Genomic DNA, 22,735 nt, shown 5'->3' with positions numbered 1-22,735 from the left:
CCACAAACTATTATGGGATGGGGTTACCATAGCAAATGAAAGTTCACACAGGAAAAGAGCAAACAGGCTCAACAAAAACAACCGCGGTGGGTAGTAGTAACCCGGACAACCACACATCTGAAGGTCAGAGACAAGAAACTGTAACTTTCAGGAATTCCACAAAGGAAACACACCACCTTTTAAACTGGAGAAATTTAACAAACATGGAGTTACTAAAGTTAACAATATTTACAACTAATAGTCATGATTCCCACAGGGTGTGACTATAGAAAGATATGAAACATTTTGTGCAAATGAGGTTTTGTGTATTTTGGCAAATTTACATAATTTAATTTATGCAATTTTATGTACTTTAAAGTTTAAGAATGCTTTCAATCATACTTATCTCTCAACTTTTTACAATTGTTTTCTATTCCACTGTTACCTTTTTTCTTAATTTATTTGAGTTTTATCTACATATGTGAACCTCTGTCATTTATGTTAGTCCATTCTTTATTTTTTAATTTTGTTCTTAAGATACTGACCTGAATCCAATATTTTGGTATAACTATAAATTGATATGAATACTTATATATCTGTTATGTATATATCCATATTATATATAAGTATACTTACTCATATGTGTTTCTCAACTATCTATAGGTAAGACTTTATTTATTTATTTATTTATTTAATTATTGGTACCGGGGATTGAACTCGGGTCCTTGAGCTTGCAAGGCAGGCCACGAAACCACTGAGCTAAATCCCCGGCCCTATATAGGTAGACTTTAAAGAATTAACATTTTGATTTTTATAACTTCAGAAACTATGTAATGTTGACAGATTTTCTTTTTCTTTTCTTGTATTAAGGATTGAACCCAAGACCTTCATACTGAACTATATTACCAGCCCTTTTTTATTTTCAATTTTTGTTTTGTTTTGTTTTGTTTGTCTTGTTTTGGTTTGTTTTTGAGACAGGGTCTTTCTCTGTACTTCAGGCTGGCCCTGAGCTCACTGTGTAGCTGAGGCTAGGCTCACACTTTCAGCAATCCTCCGCCTCAGCCTCCTGAATGCTGGGATGACAGATGTGCACCAGTACACCTATCTTATTTTCAATTTTGAGAAAAGATCTCACTAAGTTACTGAGTTGCCCAGGCTGGGCTAGAACTTGAGGTCTTCCTGCCTCAGCTTCCTAAGAGTGCTGAGATTCTAGGCATGCACCACCATTCCTGGTCAGATTTCTGCTTTTATTTTTCATGATAATGGTTTTGTTCTTCATTGCATACCTGTGGATTCATCTCTTCTATGAGTTTTTAGGAGTAACAGTTTATAACATTAAACTTCCTTCTCATGGTCTTGCTATGGAAACATTCAATCATCTCATTGCTTTTGTAACCCTGCTTGAGCCTCTGTTGTATGTCAGAATGGTAGCCTGCATCAGTAGGTGTAACTTGGTCCTCGGCCGTCGTGTGTGTGTGTGTGTGTGTGTGTGTGTGTGTGTGCGTGCGCGCCCGCACGCGCCTGCAGAGAATGAAAGAATTGACTGGATTTGATTTAGTTATTAATAGTGTTTAAAACCCAAGTAGAAAACTGATTCTGAGCAAATTTTCAGAAGTATCAGAAGTAAATATGTATTACAGAATAATTCCTAAAGTAAACTTTTTTAAACTAATGCAAAAAAATAACGTTTCAAAAAACTTTTTCCCAACAGGTGGGAAGGAGAAACCAAAAACAAATGTAGAAGACTTACAAATTAAAAAGGTAAAGAAAAAAAAGAAAAAGAAACACAAAGAGAATGAGAAACGGAAGCGTCCGAAAATGTACAGCAAGTCCATTCAGACCATCTGCTCAGGGCTGCTGTCCGATGTCGGAGAGGAAGCAGCCGAATGCGGCCTGGGCGATCACGGGAAGGATTATGGGGCCAAGAACTCCGACGCCAAGCGCTGCGACCCCAGGGTTCCGGAGAACAGCGAGTTCCCGTTCGTCTCGCTGAAGGAGCCCCGCGTGGAGAAGACGCTCCAGAGGCTGGACACGCTGGAGTTCAGGCAGCTTATCCATGTCGAGCACCAGCCCAACGGGGGCGCCTCCGTGGTCCACGCCTACAGCAGCGAGCTGTCCCACCTCTCTCCCGGGGAGATGCAGAGGTTCGCGGAGGAGTTTGTGGGCCTGGTGTTCAGCGAGAACGAGAGCTCGGCAGCTTTCTATGTGATGGGGATTGTTCACGGGGCGGCCACTTACCTGCCTGACCTTCTGGACTACTTTTCATTTAACTTTCCCAACTCACCAGTGAAAATGGAGATCATGGGAAAGAAAGATATAGAGACGACGACTATGTCCAATTTTCATGCTCAGGTAAGAAGAGGCTTCTAGGATTGAAAAAAAAATTTTTTTTTTTTTTGGTACAGTGATTGAACTCATGACCTTGTGCTTGTTGGTGTCACTGAGCTAAATCCTTGGCCCTTGTTTTGTTTTTGGTGGGTACCAGTGATCGAACTCTGGTCCTTGCGCTTGCAAGGCAAGCAGCAGAATCACTTCGCCTAATCCCCAGCCCTCCTGGCCCTGGTTTTAAGAGTAACTTTTTTTTTTGGGGGGGTACTGGGGATCAAACTCAGGACCTTACTCTTACAAGGCAAGCGAGGTGCCACTGAGCTAAATCCCTGGCCCTTGTTTTATTTATTTTTTTATTTTTCAGCTTTAATTGAGTTTATTGGTACATTTTAGGGATACAGTACAGTTACATTCATTGTTGGGATCTTGTACCTCTACATGACAAGTCTTGATTCTCATTTTTTCCCCTTACCTCTGCCCTCCCTTCACCCCCTCCTCCCCTCCCCATCTACACTTTATTTTCATCTTTTCATTCTCTCACATTTTTTTCTTTTCCCTTTTTACTCTTCCCCTACCCATCCCACCTTCCCTACACCTTTAGCTCTTTTCTTCCCATTTCTAAATGTCAGTAATCTTATTAGAATCTTATGCATTGCTGCAGACTATTCACACCAGGGAAGCTATTCGGTATTTACACATGTGTGACTTATTTATTTCACTTAGGAGTATATCTTCAATATGTATCCATTTTCCTATGAATGAATCTGTTTTCTCGTTCTTTATCCTTGTTTTATTTTTAAGAGTAACTTTTAATTGTATGCTTTAGACAAGTTTGTTCTTAGTTTTGCTGAAGGCGTGAAATAAGCAGTGTTAAGAGTTCTTTCTTGATGTGAACATCAGAGTTTAAATCTCACTTTGTACTTGCCTTTTTCTTCCCCTAAGATAATTAGTGAAATAAGATTCTTTTGTCTTTTTCCAATAAGGATTTATCTTGGGCCTAATGAAATGAATTTAAGCATGTATTTTTCAGGTTGTTTGTTTGTTTGTTTCTGTCTGTTTTTGTTTTTGAGATAGGGTCTCACTATGTAGCTCAGGCTGGCTTTGAACTCATGGTGATCCTCCTGCCTCAGGCTCCTGAGTGCTGAGGCTGCAGGCGTGTGCCACCACACCAGGCTTTAATTCTTAAAATAGTTTTCTTACTGAAATTGTCTTCTTTGTAGTGTCCTTGAAGTGCTTGGTAGGTACTGGGTCTGTCACATAGTCTGCTGAATAAATGTTAGCTGTTAGAAATACTGTGTATGAAGAAATCACCACCTACTGTGTATTGTGTGAGAAAATTAGTGTATATATTGGGCAAATTTTGTATTTCCTACCCTCTTTACAGTGTAGAACGTACATTATCCAGGAGGTGAGCAAAACTGAGCTCACTGGTTCTTGAAAGTGACTTTGGGCCTTTCTGAAAAGCATTTCTGTCATTCCCTGCTCCATGATTTGGTTCTGATAGGTTAGGAGATTGGCCAGTTCTCACCTTATTTGGTGCTGTAGATTTTGGATTTCTAGGAGCGGTACAAATTGGTAACATTGCTGTTTAGGAGGAGGAAGGTAGGAAAGTGTTGGAGGCTCTTGGTGCATGTTTACCCAGCTGCTGTGTGCAGTGATGGGCTCCGGGTGCCAGTGGTGCCAAGCAGAGCAGCCCGTCATCCTCACCAGGCCTCTTCCCTTCTCATCCTGTTCCTGTGGTTGATGAGTATTCCAGACAGAGCCTCCATCTAAACCACGTGTACCCACCCTGCTCCTGCCGTGTGCTCGGTTGGAGACTGGAAAATATGCAGTGTGTATGGGTTGTCATTCCCTAGTGAGACCCACCTGAGAACTGGAAGCTGAATATTTCTATGTGGGGCAGAGGGAGCTGGAGAGCACCTCTTACCAGTGAAATCCGGTCCTCAGTGCTCAGTGCCTTCTCTGAGATGAGAGCCAAGTTCAGTTGGGAGAGCTCTGTGCTGAGTGTGCTGAGTTCTGTGTGCAGGAAATCATTCAGTCTTTGTTGCAGTTTAAATTTAGCAGCAAAGAAACAGTATGTGCAGTAGGTGACAAATGAATTTCCTAACACCCAGGGTCTCTGAGTTGTTTGTTCTGTGAGAGAAGAAGTGACTTGCTCACGTCTCTCTGCATCATTGGTCACTTACTGTGTATCTGCCATGCCAAGTTTTATGCTGGGATTTGTTGCTCAGTCCCAGTTAAGTCCTCAGTGTCCCAGGCTTCTCGGGTAAATGTCTGCCTATCCATCCATCCACCCTTCCACCCCCCCCACCCTCCTACCATCCCTCTCACGGAGGAAACTCTTAAGCAGATGCGTCCTGTGTGTCACCTGTCGTGGCTGTGGTCCCTTATCTGTGGGATCTGCTACCCTGGTGAGCTGAACATGTTAGCTGTTAGGGTTACTTTTGCTTTTTTGGCTGGAGACGTAAAGGCAGGAACCTGTACGTATGAAGTCAATGTTCTTTTATTATAAGGTCTTTTAGATCTTAATTTTCTGGTGTGGGGAAGAATACCTAGTGAACCACTCATTTGATATTTGATATTTCCCCACATTGGTCTCTTACTTTACTTGATTCTTTCCTCTCTTTTTTCTAAGGAGACTGAGGAAGTTGTTCTTTTCACATTGAGAGTGGGCCTTGCTTGTTCTTACACACTGACTTTACGAAGTGAACAGGATGCAGAAGATAGTAGTAGAAGAAAAAGAAGCAGACGTATTCAGCTTATTTCTATTTCTAGTCCCTCGAATCTCCCAGTAGATGCTGTCTTAACCTAATTTGAGCTGTCCCTCTAAAACTTGGCTTTTCTTTTCTAAGCCTTTTATTGAAGTACTAATGGATGGACACAGAGAAGTGCACGTTACAGATATACAGCTTGATGGATCATCATAAGGTGAACACTCCCATGATTTTGAAATTTAGATGTTACTAGTAGACAGAAACCCTTCCCAAACCACTTTTAATACTGCTTTGCCCACCGATCAACTCCAACACACAAACGCCAGGTAATTCCTGTACTGATTGTGAATACCACTGCTGTTTAAGGAATCAAATAGAACTGTGATTGTTACGTCTGGTCTCCTTCCCTCAGAAGTGTGTTTGTAAGACTCATCTTCTGGGTGGGAGTGTTCGTTTTCTTATTACTGTATAGTATTCTATTTTACAAATGTTCCACAATTTAATTACCTTGCTTATTAGAAAGGACATTTAAGTTGTTTCCTCTTTGGAGTGGTTGCAACAGCTGTGCTGTCAATATTTTTATGCCTGTGTTTTGGTGAGCGTGTGTGTTTAAGTATGTACCTAAGCTGAAGATGCAAGGTTGTGTAGACACTCAACTTTGATAAATTTACTTCCATTTTTACCAAGTTGTTTTGCTAGGTTACATTCCCAGCAGTGTTGCACTGTATTTTTGGCCACGCTTAGTAGTGTTTGTCTTTGTCACGTAGCCATTCTGATGACTGTTCTCCCTGTCATTTCATTTTCCTCCAGTGACTGAGGATGTCAAGCACCTTTTTATATAATTATCATCCAGTTGACTATCTTCTTTTGTAAAGTATCTGGTCTACTCTTTTTAAAATTTGCCCCTTTTTTCCCACTTTATGTGTTACATAAATTCTTTATGTGTTACAAATATGAATCTTTTTGTCAGCTAAATGTGTTACAAATATGTCTTCTAACTGGATATCTTGTTACTCTTAATGGTTTTTGATAATAGATTACATTTATATATAATCTCATAATTTTCTCTTCATTTATAATTAATATATTTTGTGTTCTGTTTTTAGAAATGTTGGTCTACCCCCAACCTTTGAAGTTTTTTTTTTTTCCTGGATACATCTTTGGATTTAAATCAATAGTTCATCTAAAATTTATTTCTGTGTGTAGTATGAGGTAAAGATGATTGAACTCAGGACCCTGTGCTTGAGAGGCAGGTGTGGTGCCACTGAGCTAAATCCCCAGCTCCTTTCTGTTTATTTGCTAGCAGTAATATTTTCTGGTTTTAAGAGGGCTTGCAAATGTTGTGTTAGATTTGTTCCTCCATATTTTCTTTTCTTTTCTTTTTTTTTGGTACCGGAGATTGAACTCAGGACATTGTGCTTGCTTGAAAGGAAGGTGGTAGAACCACTGAGGAAAATCCCCAGCCTATATTCCTCCATATTTAAAGACTTCATTTTGTTAATCATCCTTCTTGTGAATTTGGAAGCCCTTAAAACTTCTTCGAATATTATATTAACATTTATTTGAGAAATTAAAATATATCTTGTTCCTCATTTCTCTTCTAACACCCTTGCTAACCCTATCCGTGGTATTAATCATGTGCTAATTATTTTGGAATGTCAGTAATTATGTAGAATTTAGTAAAGACTAGCTTTCCGTTTGTGGCTGCCGGTTTCTAGAATTACACAGTGAAACTTTCATTTTCCTGGCATCAGATGATTTGTGTTCGCCGAAAGCATTGGTTGAGACGATAATATTGATTGAGCTAATGTGAGTTAGTATTCCTGGGGAAAGAGGAGAAGGGGCCAGGATGGGAATGCAGTCCCGCGTGGTATCGGCGTGACAGCCAGTGTGGGCGGCGACCCAGGTGGTGAGGTGGTGGCCGGGCTGCTCAGCTGCTGGTGAGCTCCAGCGCTGCCGAGCGCACGCCCTGTGCCACGGATCGGCTCCCCGTGAGACGTTGGAGCTTCCACAGAGCGGGGAGAGCTCGACTGCAAGTTTCATAGTTAGCATTTTACCGTCCAGGAACCATCCTTTAATTCTGCTTTCTCCTTTTTATTTTATGGAAATCTTTGATCTGGTTAAAAGCAATCCAAGAAGCACTATTCAGAAGATCACAAAACATGGGAAAAGACAAAGCAGAATAGAGTTGGTAGAGGAAGGTATGAGCTGATCTTTGTTTTGTTTGATCTTAGTTTGAAAAATACAGTTAGCAGCACTAGAGAAAGTCATAACAGTGGGAATGGGGATCTGTTAATTAGCATTTAAAAAGTGGATAAACTATATAATGTTAAATATATAGTATGTACTTTATGTATTCTGGTATTTTAATAATGTAGCCTGTGTAAATACTGAAGCTGAGAATATTGTAAATAACCCACTAGTTTGAACTTTCTTTTTTGTTTATTTGTTTTTTGAGACAGGATTTCCCTGTGTAGTTGAGGCTGGCCCTGAACTCACTTTTAGTCCAAACAGGCCTTAAATTTACAGCCACCTTTCTGCCCCAGCCTCATGAGGCAGATTTTAAAATAGGTCTTCAGAGTTCAGGTTTAGCGCAGACCCACAGAGACGCATTGGCACAGAGGCAGCTGTTTGTGACTGCAGGACCAGCAGTTGTGTGCCTTGGCTGCTCACAGTGCTGTAAATGTGTCTCTGTGCCTGAAGGCCCTGACCCCCAGCAGCCTGTGGAACCAGACCAAGTCTGTGAGTCCGTGCCAAAGATGCATTTCCATAGGCCAACTTTGAGGTTTTTTTGTTTTTTTTTTTAAATTAAAAGTCAAGGGAAAGCTGTTTGTGATGGTGCACGCTTCCTGTAATCTCAGCACTTGGGAGGCTGAGGCAGGAGGATTGCCATGAGTTTGAGGTCTGCCTCGGCTACACAGTGAGACCTTGTCTCAAAAAGCAAAAAAAAAAAAAAGTCAAGGGGAACAAAATAGTTTACATCAAATGCTATGGAATCTAAAAGATGAGTTGTTATATACTAATTTCTATTATCTTTGTACTTCTGGGGCTTATCTCTGTATTACTGTTTTAGTAGCTTTTGGAGCTTCAATTTGAATAAATTTCCTTATAAAAGAGGAACACTGCCCTAGATGTAAACGCATCTAAACTTCAGGAGTATTTTCCCCAACATATTCCATAGCAGAAAGCTTGCTGCCTATGTTTTTTGTTTTGTTTTTTTTTTTGTACCGGGGATTGACCTCGGGTCCTTGTGCTTGCAGGGCAGGCCACTGAACCGCTGAGCTAAATCCCCGGCCCACAAATATTTATTTTTTGTGGCTAGTTTTATTTTTGAATACATGTTAATGTGATATTTATATAAAATGTAAATACATACACAAAAGACACTGACAAAATATCCTTGGTCTTTGGTCTTTGGTTTGGAGCACTTTCTGCTTGTATAATCCTGCTTTCCACCTTCATCAGTGTTCTTCAGGTTGCCTGAAAGTTTAGAAAGCCATGCGGAACTTCGTGAGCATTATTTCTGTATGTTGCATCATTTTTCTGATATTGTGGCTCTGAGATTAGTGCTGTAGTATCACACTGTCTGATAAAAGTTCATTTGATAACAGAAACATATGCATAGACTCTTTCTAAAAAAGTTTCTAACCTATTTTTGTTAACTTTTGTTGCATTATACAAACAAAAATCCTTAATACAGAACTTAAAATTATTTAAAATTACCCTCTGTACCTGGGGGTTCCACATCCATGGATTTGCCAACTGCAGATCCACAGTGTAGCTGGCTTTGGTGGCTGCACATGTACTGAGCATGTAGTTTCTTGTCATTATCCCGCAGGCATTACTGTATAACGAGTACTTCTGTGGCGCTTATGTTGTGTTGGGTGTTACAGTGATCCATGTGTACAGGAGGAGCTGCACAGGTGATCTGCAAATACTGCGCCATTTTCTCTGAAAGCATGTGTCACTTTACATTCTAATTCCGTGTCCTTTGGATATACCCAGCAGTGGAATGGATGGAGTATATAGTAGTTCTAGTTTAACATTTTGTAGATCCTCTACACTGTTTTTCAATAATGGCTGTACTAATTTACATTCTGACCAGTGGTTTGTAAAGTTTCCTTTTTCAATAAATCCTTACCATCACTTTTTATCTTTTTTGATTAGTAGCCATTTTTACAGGAGGGAGGTGATATCTCAATGTGGTCTTGATTTGCATTTTCTGATTAGTAACATTGAGCCTTTTTATGTATCTCTTGGTCACTTTTGTATCTTCTTTTGGGAAAGGTCTAAGTTTATTGCCCATTTAAAAAATTTTTTTTTCTGTTGAGTTGTTTCAAATTTCTTATATATTCTGGATTGTAACCTCTTATCAGATAGATAGTTTACAAATATTTTCTCTTATTCACTATGTTGTTTGCTTTACTGTTCAAAAGCTTTTTAATTTGGTAGAATCTTGTGTGTCTACTTTTGCTTTTGTTTCTTATGCTTTTGTGGTCTTTTCCAGAAAAATCATTGCCCATTAACAATGTCCAGAAGCAATTCTATATGTTTTGTTATAGTAGCTTTATATTTTAAAGACTTACATTTAAGTCTTTAATTTATTTTGAGTTTTTTAATAACTGGTGAGAGGAATCTAGTTTTATTCTTCTGCATGTGGACATACAGTTTTCCTAAAAGCATTTATTTAAGACTGTCCTTTTCCCAGTATGTACTGTAGTACAAATGTTGAAAATCTTTTGCATATAGATCTGTCAGGTTTATATTTAGACTATCTGTTGCATTGGTCTGTATCTTTGATTATTTAGGCCATTAACACATTGTTTTGATTATGACAGCTTTGTAATAATTTATTTTGAAGTCGGGTAGTATAATGCCTCATGCCTTGTTCTCTTTGCTCATTATTTGTTCTTTTTTGACTATTTGGATTATATTGTGGTTGTACACAAATTTTAACAGTGCTTTTTCTGTGTCTATGAAAAATGTCATTGATATTTCATAGGATTGAATTGAATCTGTAGATCCATTTGAGCATGGATATTTTAGCCATATTGTATTCTTTCTATGAACATGGGATGTCTTTATGTGTTTCCAGTCCTTTTCAGTATCTTTAATCAATGTTTTATAGTTTTCATTAAAATGACTTTTACCTTTCTGGTTAAATTTATTTCTGATAGTTTACTTACTAATTTGTAGCTATTAAAAATGGGATTGTTGGGCTGGGGATTTAGCTCAGTGGTTCTGGTGCCCGCTTCACAAGTACAAGGACCCAAGTTCAATCCTGGTACCAAAATAAAAAAAAAAATGGAATTGCTTTCTTGACTTATATTTTAGATACCTAACTACTCGTATATAGCAATACTATTATTTTGTGTTTTGTGTTTTGTATTCTACAAGTTTGTTGACTTCATTTTTTGGTCCTAATGGTTTTTTGATGGAATAGATTCATTGTTCTATCTGCATGTGGACAGCTTTTGCTTCTGTGGCTGGCAGTTGGTACACGTCAGCTAGGATTATAACCATATTTCTCTGCTCATGCAGTGGGTTGCCTAGACTCTTCTGCATGGTGGTGTTTGAGGATTCCATTGGGTAGAAAGGGGCTGGTCCAACTGAAACAGCTTTTGCTTACATTGAATTTGGTGGTGTCTGAATGGACAAAGGAGATTACATGGCCAAACTTTGCATTCAACGGTAGAGAAATAGAGTCTACTTCTTAATGATAGATGAGGTATGGTCATGTCGCACAGGCTTGGGGAGAATTGGGGTCCATTTGGAATCAACCACATGTGTCCTAGCTTTTCTGCCACCTGTGTTTCATTTATATATTTTTATTGTGTTCCTGTGTCTTACATGGAAGGAATAGAGAAGGCAAGTAAAACAGTCTTATCTGTCAAGAGGCGAATGAGACTTCTGTCTGGTCACTCTGTTTAATTAACATGAACTCTGAACTGTGTAGTAACAACGTGAGCGTGTGAACACTGGAGTAATGATCTTGTAAACTATCTTTCCCCCAAGACTCTACTCTCTACATCTTATTTTATCCTAGTTCCGATTTGTTTCTCAAGTAGCTTATGTCATAATGGTAACTGGTATTTAAAGATCTGCTATTTTAATAATGACTATCTAAAAATACCTGATCTGGTAGGCCTGATTTTGTGGAGCATTAGCACCTTGAATTGATGCTATGGACATTCACTGTAAACTGATTGGATGTGCCATCTCTGAATTGCCTGCCATTGTACAAACTTTGTTTTGACCAATTGTGCCTGTGGCAGCTTCCTCAAATATTTATGAACTGATCTATACAAAATATTCCCATGGCAGGTGCCAGATGAGAAAATTGAGAAAGATATTTGACTTAAAAATGGCTAACAATAAGGCCGGGGATTTAGCTCAGTGGTTCCTCTGCCCGCCTTGCAGGTGCAAGGACCCAAGTTCGATCCCCGGTACCCCCCCAAAAAAGAATGGCTAACAATAATTTATTTCTTATCTTGGTTGAAGTTACATATATTTTTGAAATGGAATCCTGATTAAATGTCATCACTGGTTGTGTGTTGAGAGTGTGTGCCTGCTGAGGTGGGGGGACAGTGCCCTGCTGCGATGCGCTCCTTCCTGTCACACGTTCACATGGCGGCTGCATAGGAGTGATGAGCAGGCCTCGTTTTTGAAGATCTGGGTCTTGCCTCTCCCTCTTACCCTGTAAAAAAACACCAGCAAGATTCACCCAGCAGCATCTTATACCTCACCCCTCCTATTTGGCTTTAATAATTATTCTGTTCTCTGTCTTCTTCAAATTGATGATGAAGCTGGACAAAGTGGTGCATAGACAATTTCAGAACTTGAGGCTGAGACAGGAGGATCATGAGTTCAAGGCCAGCCTGGACTAAATAGTAAGACCCTGTCTCAACAAACAAAATGCTGGGCCAAGCTAAATATATATCTTCATATTGTGGATCCCAGTTATATTCTGCAGAACTGTTACTGTCTTGGGATATTGATGGGTCATTTTGACGTGTGGGATATTTTGTGTAATACTAGACCAGATAAGCTGTGTTTGTCTGCCATAGTTGATGTTTGTGGTGAACCTTTCAAGCAAGAAGGGGTTCCCAAACTTGCTGCAGTGCAGAACCCGCTTTTTGGAGAACATCAAGTTGGTTCACAGGAGCCGTTCTCCATGGTCTTTCTATAAAATCGCTGTGTGGTACCACGTGTGTGCTTCCTTTGTTGCACAAATAAGTAAAAGAAAACAGTATTAAGTCCATCTATCTATCTATCTATCTATCTATCTATCTATCTATCTAGTGGTACCAGGGATTGAACTTGGGACCTTGCGCTTGCGAAGCAGGCTGCAGAACCACTGAGCTAAATCCCCGGCCCTAACCAGTTTTAATTTTGGTGATATATTTTCTATTACAAAAGGTACTTTTTTTGGTAGTAAGCATACTTCAGAATTATAAGGATTTCTTTTTAATTTAAATGTTATTTTATTTGATGTGGTTAAAACATTACATGACTCCTAAAAGGCATGGTTTAAACATAAGCTTTTGAAAAAATACATAATTATATCATGTCTGTCTTTTGTTGTGTCCTTTTTGAGAGATGTGCCCTTAAAATAAGAGCAGCCATATTGATCTTTCTTAGTGGATTTTTTAAAAAAGTAGCAATAATGATACATTTAAAACAGTAACATTTTGATTGTTTTCAGATTAATTTTTAACTGCATCAGAAAACTAGTGGTTTGGCCAGGTGTGGTGGTGCGAACCTGTAATCCCAGCCCTCTGGGAAGCTGAGGCAGGAGAATCACAGGTTCAAACCCCACCTGGGAAAGTTAGCAAGCCCTTGTCTGAAGGGCTGGGGATTCAAATTAGTGCAAAGGCCCTGGGTTCAACCCCATGTCAACCCCCAGTGTCTCTGTCTCTGTCTCTGTCTGTCCCTCTCTCTCACACACATGCAACACGGCAAGAAAACTGATTGTTTGATAGTTTACTGAAGTGAATAGAAGTAGTCCACTCGTCTCACATACAGCATCACCAGCATGTGTTTTCAAGATAAAGAATTTTTCTAGGTAAAGGACATAAACGGCTTCAATGACCAAGATTTGAATAGAGATTGCCTCTCCACTGAAGACATGCATCATAACCCAACTATCTTTTCAGTCCGGACTTGTCATGACGAAGCCCTAGAGCATTGATCCCAGCCTTTTTGGCAACAGGGTCTGAATTCTTGGAAGGCAGTTTTTCCGCGGAGGTGGGGTAGGAGGGGACGGCCTGGAATGTTTCGGAGGAGGCATGCGCAGTTGACAGCAGGGTCGGCGCTCCCCGCCCACCCCCTAGGAGGCGGTGCTCAGGTGATGGGAGCCCCGAGCGGCTGTAAACCCCAGCATGCCTCTGGGGCCTGCCGCTCGCTCGCTCCTGCTGTGCGCATACGAGCCATTCTTGGTGGCAGTCACAGTATTTGGCTTACTGTGTTATTCACATCCTATTGCCTCCCTCCTGCCACCCTCTGCCTTTGAGTCCTTCCTGATCTTCTAGCTGAAGAGAGTGGAGGCTTTCTTCTCCTATGATGTTGTGTGTCTATTTTATTCTGTGCAGTAGGAGAACTGTGCATATTTACTGTATAGTGTTGCAATAAAACGGGGGTTACCAAAATCAGGAAGCATTTCTGTTTTTGTGAAAAGTCATGGATTTTATCTTTGTATTTTAACAGCTCAGGTGCTAGCTTTATAATGTAATAAGGAGGTACATACTTTTTGCATTGTTATGTGTAATCTGCCATGTTTAAAACATTAAATGAGTGATTCCTGCTGATTTTGTGAAATGGTGTATATTTTAAAGTTATGTTACAGCATTTTATTTTATTTATTTTTTTTTTTGGTGCTGGGGATTGAACTCAGGACCTTGAACTTATGAGGCAGGCACAGTGCCACCAAGCTAAATCCGCAGCCTGTGTTAATAACATTTTAAAGTTCAAATTCCTTTGCAAGTTAACATTTTGATGTCTTCAATTTTATTTTTAAAATTTAGTTTTAAATTGAAATGTATCTGATTGGCTTATTATAGTATTATCTTTAATACTTGGAGAAGAATATCTTGAGAGAAAATTGCTGTTTTGTTTTTTACATGATAGCTAAGAGCATACCGTTTTTCCTTGTGGAATTTCTTCTTTTGTGTGTGTGTGTGTGTGTGTGTGTGTGTGTGTGTGTGTGGTTTTTTGAGACAAGGTCCTACTATGTAGTTGAGACTGATGTGGAACTCACTATGTAGCCTAGGCTGGTCTCGAACTCACAGCGTCCTCCTGCCTCAGCCTCACGAGTGCTGGGATTACAGGCGTGAGCCACCACACCCAGCTTCTCATGGAATTTCTTAATAAGATTTATCATATTTCCTAATAAAATTTACCTTTGTTTTTTGTTTCTTTGTTTTGGTAGCAGGGATAGATCTCAGGACCTTGTGCTGAGCTAAACCTTTGGTCTTTATAATGGGTAAATAGGCCCTACTTTATAGTTTCAGTACATTTTGTATCTGTTTGTATTTTGCCTTGAAGTAGGAAGAACTAATCATCTAGGTTCATTTAGGATACTTAAGAATATAATCCATGTAGAGTAGATATTATAAAATTTAGGCTTTTCTCAAAATCTTTTGAAATATTTGTGAATTTTAAGGGGACCACACTTTTTAAAAAATCCTCAAAAGATAGTCTCTTCTTAAGTGGTCCCAAACTAAACATAGGATAGGAGAAAAGCTAAATTCTAATTTATTCATTCTGTTGTTAAAGTTTTCAGTGTTCAGGTCTGAACTCATTTAGACATGCATTCTTTTTTTTTGGTACCAGGGATTGCACTCAGGTCCTTGCGCTTGTAAGGCAGGCACCAGAACTACTGAGCTAAATGCCCGGCCCTGTATTCTGTTTTTTTAAAAAAGCATTTATAAACCTGAGGGTCAATAGTACAAATGTATAATTTGTATGAAATGAGATGGCAAGGTCAGCACTGCATGATTAGTCAGTGAAACAGGCGTTCCAAGCCGTAGTAGTAACATCTGGTCAAAAGTGGAGGTGAGGTGTTTGGGTTATGGCAGAGAATATCTTTATGCCGCTATTGCCCAAGAAGTAGTACTCAACGAAACATATTCTTAGTCACATTTAAACTCAGAAATTTCACTCTGCTGTGCTGAATGTTGTTTGTTAATAGTTTTGGTTTTCTGACTGCTAATTGTGTTTGTCTCTTACTTTCTCTAGTTTAGTAATGGTATCTTTTTTTTTCAGAGTGGAAATAGTTATTTAAATTATCTGACAATAACTAGGGTAGAATGCAGGTGTTCCAGTTATTTGAGAAGTGAATTACTTTATGTGCAGTATTTTACATACTAGGTACACTGACTATAGTCTAATTTGAGACTTAAGGTTTCCTCACATGATTGTCTGGGCCCCTAAGTCTGCCAACCTTCATATTAAAGAGCATTTTTTCTTTGTTGGTAGTTTTTTTGTAGGCACACATTTAAATCTTATGAGTACTCCTTTGGAAAAATCTAGTAAGCAACAGTCCATTTGGTTTTGCTTTAAAAATGTGTTTAGTGTATCCATTTCTTTGGGAGAGCTCATAAAATCAAGCCATGTTGACTTAATGTTTTAGAATAATTCACTCACTGGAAATTCCTCTCATAAAGGCCACCTTTCCTCCTCCTCATGATAAACTGCCCACATTACTTAATTAGACCATTGGGGTTTTTTTCATACTTATCTGTACTTATTTATTGTCTTAGTTACTTTTCTTGTTGCTGAGACAAAATAACCACCAATCAAAGTTAAAGGAGAAAAGTTTTATTTGGCTCACAGTGTGTAGAGGTTTTAGTCCATAGGTGGCTGGCTCCAAGGCAGAGGGGCATCGCAGAGGAGACACAGTCCATGGCAGGGTAGGCAGGTGAGAGCACACTAGCCCTCTTTCTGTTGCTTATATTTTATGCAGGCTACCTGCCGTAGGGTGGACAAAACACTTACACCTTTAATCCTAGCCAGAACTGTGCCAGACCAGTCAGTGGACTGATTTAGTCACCACGCTCCCTCAATCCCAGCATCACACACTCCAGATCCAGCCCCCTCTGAAAAGCCCCACCTATGACTGCATGAGGCTTGGGGACACTAATAGGCACAAGCTGTAGCATTTATGTTTTGACTTTTATTAGTACATGTCGGCAGTACATGAGTACCCATTATAGGGATTGTACAGGAGATACCACATTTCCTGTCGGCAGTACATGAGTACCCATTATAGGGATTGTACAGGAGATGCGACAGTTTACTGCCCTCCCCTTCCCTCCATCCCTTTTTATTTTTCCAGCATCAGATTCAGTTTTTTAAATCTAAAACCTTGTAATTATCATATATAGAAAACCAGACTAACAGGCCAAGAACATATAAAACATGTAAGACAATTGTAATTTTTATTTGTTTGCTTGTTTGAGACACGGTCTCTCTGTGTAGTTCAGGCTGGCCTTAAACTCATTAGGTAGCCCAGGCCAGCCTCAGACTCACAGTGATCCTCCTGCCTTAGCCTCCTGAGTGCTGGGATTAATTGTAATCATTGTTTATACTGTGATAATATAGTAGAATGAACCACCTGGGTGGCAAGATTTTATTTGATTTTGGGGGGGTGGGTACTGGGGGTTGAACTCAGGACCATATACTTTTGAGGCAGGCATGGCACCACTGAGCTAAATCCCCAGCTATTTGGTTCTTTTTTAGTTAGAACCTAATGACAGATGAGATATTTGATTTATTCAGATGAGGAAGTTGATACATGGTGACATCTCACCTTACTAAGCTACCTTTTAAAAGTCAAATTTACATTTCAAAACACTTGGAAATTTTGTGTTACAGTATAAATTGTTTGATTTAATTTTTTTAAAATTAAAAAAATTTTTTTTGGTGTTGGCTGTCAAACCTAGGGCCTCTTGCACACTGGGCACTGAGCTACACTCCCAACCCCAGATACCACCTTCGTGGCTGCAGAGCTTCTCAAGAAGTCTACACGGTCACATGTAGGTGCAAGAGCAAGGCCACAAACTCGGTGTCGTGTAACCCACTTGACATGGCACCTTCTCTAAATTCTCTGGGGTTGGATTGGTGCTCAGCGCTGACAGACTGCATTGCGCAGGCGCGTGCCCTGGGACTGCGTTCTCCTTCCCACACTGTGGGAGCTTCAGGGAACATCTAGGGATTGAGGGTCAGAGTCAGTTCCTGTACTTCATTCAGCTCTGCGGGTGTTGGAGATGAGGACCTAGGAGACGGAAAAAATGCGGGCGCACATCCCAATGTTCGTAACCTGGGGTTTGGAGGAATGGTTAGTAGTTCTGAGAAGTGAATCCATGATGACTTATGAAAAGTTAAGTTTGTAATTTTGATAAATAAACTTATTGATTAGAAATGTGTTTTACTGCTTTGTCAATTGTGATAAGAGAGATTTCTCTAATGTCTTTTTTTGGCGGGGAGTTGAGACAGGGTCTCACTATGTAGTGAGACTGACCTGGAACTCATTATGTAGCCAGGCTGGTCTCGAACTCACAGAGATCCTCCTGCCTCAGCCTCCCGAGTGCTGGGATTACAGGCGTGCGCCACCACACCTAGCTCTAATGTCCTAGTGAGATTATCCCAGTAGGTTTTTACTGTCACATGGGGGTTTAGCTACTCTGTTGCACATTCAAGTAGACACTGTACCAGTTGTGACAGAGAAGACTGGGAAATGTGTCTGTGGTAGGAGTAAACGTTAGCTGGCCACCCAGGTTCGCCTGGGACACAAGGATTTCAGTTGTCAAACAGGGTTAATTCTGGCAAACTGGAACAAGTTGACCTTCTGAATTTAGTGGGTACAAAGGCCAGATGCCACAGCTCAGGTATCAGTGAGTCTGGAGGTTTAGGCTGTGCACTTTTGGCTCCGTGATACCACTGTGGCTTATGGCTTTATGTAACCATTATGTTCCCTTTAGCAGTTTGAGGTAGAGCATTCCAGCTAAGGAAACAAAAGGATTTTAAATGGTTTCTGAAGGTCACATAGCTGGTAAACGGCACAGGTGGATGTGGGTCTGAGCAGCTCCTGTCAGAGTTAATAGCACTGTAACTGTGAATCCTAATTATTAAGATGAGGAAGGAAGAACATCCTTACTGGCCTTTTAAGCCTAAAATCCATGGTAATGGGTACTGTACTTTTAAAGTTTCTCACAAAAAGACAGGATCCAGTGCTTTAGAAAAATGCAGGCATACCAATTTTTTAATATAATTTCACTGCCATTAGAGATAATATAATAAACTGTATTATAAGGAGATGTCATTTGTCTAGAATTAAATGTTTATCCGAGCTGTGTTTTCCTTTTTCCGTTTTTCTTTCTTTAGTCTGGTATTTAGGCTTTCAAGGCAGACATGGCGCCACTGAGCTGACTCTCCAGCTGAGCTGTGTTTTCATAAGCAGTGCATAAAAGCAGAAGGAAAATGTCTGGATTTAGTGTAGGGTTTTTATTTAAATGCCTTGTTATTGTTAGTAAAGGCTTTTGTTTTGTTTCGCCTCATATTATGTGCTAAAATTCTAAGACAGTGTAATGTATTGTTACACAACAATGGCAAGCGTTGTCCTATGAGTAACTTTTAATTAAATTCATATTCTTCAGGTAAAAAGAACATACTCACACGGTACTTACAGAGCTGGCCCAATGCGACAAATAAGCTTGGTGGGAGCAGTTGATGAAGAAGTGGGCGATTACTTCCCCGAGTTCCTCGACATGTTGGAAGAGTCACCATTTTTAAAAGTAAGAGGAGATAACCTCAGCCTTCTAAATTGTGGGTGTCAGTTCATGTACGTGTTACAAGTGAATGGCTTTTTCAGAGTTGTAAACACGCTGGTCTTACTTAAATTGAAGGGAAGGCAAGGAAGACAGGAAGCAGTAGTCATGGTAGGTGTCTGTGAGACGCAGGCCCTCTCAGTGCGGTGGGGAGCCCGACAGTACCATTCCTGTCGCTGCCTCTTTGGGAAACGTGGTTCCATCTGCTTATCAGCTCTTTTCAGACCAAGTGTCAAAGGACATAAGGATAGGACGAATGCCTGCAAAACTAAAATGTGTAGGACAGAAGAATGGTTTTGCATTGTGAAAAACTACGTCCGTGTTTTAGCTGTGGCCGTACCTATGTGGGTTAAGCAAACCATTTCAACTTTCAAGGCTTCCGTTTCTTCTTCTGTAAAATAAGACCTTTAGGCCACGTCACACAGTGCTCCCTTAAATTCCTTAAAGAATTGCTAGCCTGACTCCTTTCTAAAACAGCCTCTGCACCCAGGAAATATTTGTTTCTGTGGAGCACAGGGCCCTCCCACCGAGGCACGTCTGGCTGCGTGGTGGGAGGCCGTGGGACCGAGGCGCAGCTGTGGGAAGATGGGCTCGCCTCGCCTGTAGTGTGCCTTGTGTGAGGCCTTCGCCCTTCTGCGCGCTCCAGTTTCGACCCTGTGTGTTTACATATCTTACCTTCTCTCTCACCTGTTCTGTTTCTTTCTTTCCCTTTTATTCCTTTTAACTTTTTATTCCTTTTCTGTTTCTTCCAACTAGTTACATCATGGGATTTGCATTTATTGTTGAATAATATTTTTAAATATTTCAGAATATTTAAATGGCTGCTTCAAATTTAATTTTCAAAACAAATGAAGTAAATACATTCTTTTTAAGAGAAATTTGGTAATCTTTCCCTCTCTCAGAAGAGGATATAATTGTTTAAAATACCGTCCTCATCATATCAGTGGCTTTCAGAAATACATTTCTTTTCTTTTTATCTTCTTCTTGCCCTCTTTCTTACTCCCTACCCCATTTTATTGTCTCTTAAAAATATTTTAGTCTTTGGTTTAGGCCAGCAACCTCTTCGAGACAGAATTAAACAGAAATATATTCTGATTTTGATTTGGTTTCTTTTTTTGTTTTGTTAGTATTTGATTACTAATCAAAGAGATATCTGGCTTGTATTTGTTTGGTTTTTATTTGTTTGTGTTTGAGACAGGGTTCACTGTGAGGTTCAGACTGGCTTTGAACTTGCTATATATATACCAGGGTGGTCTCAAACTTGGGATCTTCCTGCCTCAGCCTCCCTAGTGCTGGGATTATAGACATATGCTACCACATTCCACTCCATTTTTTAAATTCAGATTTCATTGTTGGGCTAGGTGTGGTGGTGCATGCCTATAATCCTAGCACTTGGGAGACTGAGGCAGGAGGATCGCTGTGAGTTCAGGGCCAGCCTGAAATACCTAGGGACAAAACAAAAACAAAACAAGACAACAAAAAACTCATCATTAATTTTTATAGATTATTATGAGAAGCATTTATTAAAATCATATGACTCCTATATTGGGCAGAAAGAAGAATAACATGATGAACACAGTGAGTCAAACTTCTGGCAGGGAGGGAGGGAACTGTCCAAGAGTGATTTTCTTTTGATATTTAGAAATAGAACTTTTTGAAGATAAACATGAATATATAGGAGTATATTCAGTGTGATGTGTATTTCAGATCCATGAGCTGTGTGTGATTGTTTGTGAAGGAAACAATAATCTCTCAGGTATATTTGAAGAAACACTTTGAAGTAATGGGTTTCTGTGTAATCACTTCCCTCTAGTGTACACTGCCGTGGGGGACGCTCTCCAGTCTCAAATTGGAGAGTCGCAAAGATAGCGACGATGGCCCCATCATGTGGGTGCGCCCCGGAGAGCAGATGATCCCCGTGGCTGATATGCCAAAGTCACCTTTCAAAAGGAAACGGTATGTCAGACACATGCTTCTGTCGCTGAGGTTGAGAAATTGTATGTGGGGAGATGCGCACGCGTTGTGTGTCGGAAACGGAGGAGGAGGAAGGGAAGGAAGGTCTAGGGCGCATTTGGAAGGTAAATTCAGAACTAGCTACAGTGCTGCCTCAATTTGTTAGAAGACGTGCAGTATGCATGAGACACAAGGAATGCAGGCAGAGACAAATTTTAACTAGGAATGGAAAGACTCACTCCTACAAAGACGGTATAAACTGTTCAGAAATAAACTCCGTAAGAAATCTTCAGAATCTGTGTTCTGAAAGCTGAGACATCTCTGGGGGACATGGACAGCACCAGATGTCCTTTACGGTGTCTGCACTTCGCCTGGGCTCACGGTTCCAGCTCTGCACAAAATGACTAAGAAAATAAATGGAAGGAGCATGTTTTCAGATGAAGAAAATCATCATAAAACTCAGGTGGATGATTGGCATAGGGTAGAGCCCAGAAATAGCTGAGGATAATGAGAACTGGGTATACGAGACCGGTAGAGAAAGGAAGCCTGATAAAAAACAGAGCTCTCCTGTCAAATGGAAAGTTAGGGATTTAAACAGAACAGGTAAACAATAAAAATATCAGTATAAACATTATAAGCTTGGAAGTGATCTTCCTAACCAAGACCAAAATAAAGTATTACTACTATTTAGGAATAAAGCAGTAGTTCACTTGTGATGAGCTAAAAATGTACAAAAAGAATTCCCAAAATTGACAAGAAAAATGAAAACCAATCCAGAAATATAATCCTCACGCAGATAAGTTTATTTTAGAAAAGGAGAGATTTTTCAGTTACAACTGAGTAGAGTACTAATGTCAGAGGCTCATAGGCATGGGAAGCAGTCTAATTGCTGAGAGAAGGGTGAGCTGCTGTGCTAATGTAGTGAAAGTATAAAGCAGTACCTCATGAATTAACAGCTAATACCGTTCATGTCTTGAAAACACTTTCTGCTTTTTTCTTGTTAATTTTTCTTTTTTTTCTTTCTTTTTTTTGTACCAGGGATCGAACTCGGGTCCTTGTACTTGTGAGGTGGGCGGCGGAACCACTGAGCTAAATCCCCAGCCCTGATTTTTCATTTTAAATGTACTTTTGTGATTAGGATATAAACTCCTGTGAGGGAATGGAGTTCGTTTGTCACTGTTTGATGTGTGAGCCTCATGCCTAGACAGTACCTGGCACACGGTGTGTGTCCTGTACACACTGAGTTACTGCACTGCTCAGTACTCAGAACCTTTGTGTTCTCAGCACTCGGTCCCAGGCGAAGACTTGGGCACCATTGACCCCCTTCCCACAGGGGTCCCTGGGACCATGAACAAGACCCCTGTGATGGAGCTTAATTTATAATTAGGCTCAGCCAGAAATAAACATTGATAACTAATAATAATATGACCGTGATAACAATGTGCTGTAACAGAAGAAATGAATGTGGTCTGTCTTTCAGTATATCTTACTTCACTTGCACCTTTTCATTTAAAGGAAGCACTTCCCGGCTTTTCTTTGCACACCTCAAAGACAGCATCAGTACTTTGCATTTAGGGCCATCATTGAGTAAGATAGGAGGTGACTTAACGGAAGCGCCCTGATGCTAGGACAGTGATGCATTTGATCACCAGGCCTTGGAGGGACTGGTGGGGAAGGCTGGGTTTCCTGGACCAAGAGATGATTTATATTCTGGGCAGAGCTGAGGGAGATGCCACCAGCTTGCTAACGCTACTCAGACAGCGAGCATTTGACAATTTAGGAATAGTTTATTTCTGGAATTCCCCCCTTAATAATTTCTAAACACAGTTGAGCACAGTTAACAGATGGCAGAGGTGAAAATGCAGTCAAGAGGGGACCGCTGTGTAGGGAGGCCTGGTAAACCACGGTTCTTATCCAAGTAGGTTTTTCCTTACA

General features: G+C 40.2%; 1 protein-coding gene across 1 annotated transcript in view; it reads left to right on the top strand.

The window, feature by feature from the left end:
- Rsbn1l (round spermatid basic protein 1 like) overlaps window positions 1–22,735 on the top strand; it is a 50,870-nt gene that overhangs the window by 4,545 nt on the left and 23,590 nt on the right. Inside the window, exons 2-4 of the mRNA XM_010636910.3 lie at window positions 1,691–2,331; window positions 18,677–18,814; window positions 20,661–20,803. Coding sequence (XP_010635212.1) covers window positions 1,691–2,331; window positions 18,677–18,814; window positions 20,661–20,803 — 922 coding nt within the window. The remainder of the gene's footprint in view (window positions 1–1,690; window positions 2,332–18,676; window positions 18,815–20,660; window positions 20,804–22,735) is intronic.

Source organism: Fukomys damarensis, unplaced genomic scaffold (genome assembly GCF_012274545.1).
Source record: "Fukomys damarensis isolate Sample0158 unplaced genomic scaffold, DMR_v1.0_HiC HiC_scaffold_4, whole genome shotgun sequence".
Lineage (NCBI taxonomy): Eukaryota > Metazoa > Chordata > Mammalia > Rodentia > Bathyergidae > Fukomys > Fukomys damarensis.
Note: the sequence above shows the minus strand (reverse complement) of the source record. Positions and strands in the feature narration are given on the sequence as shown.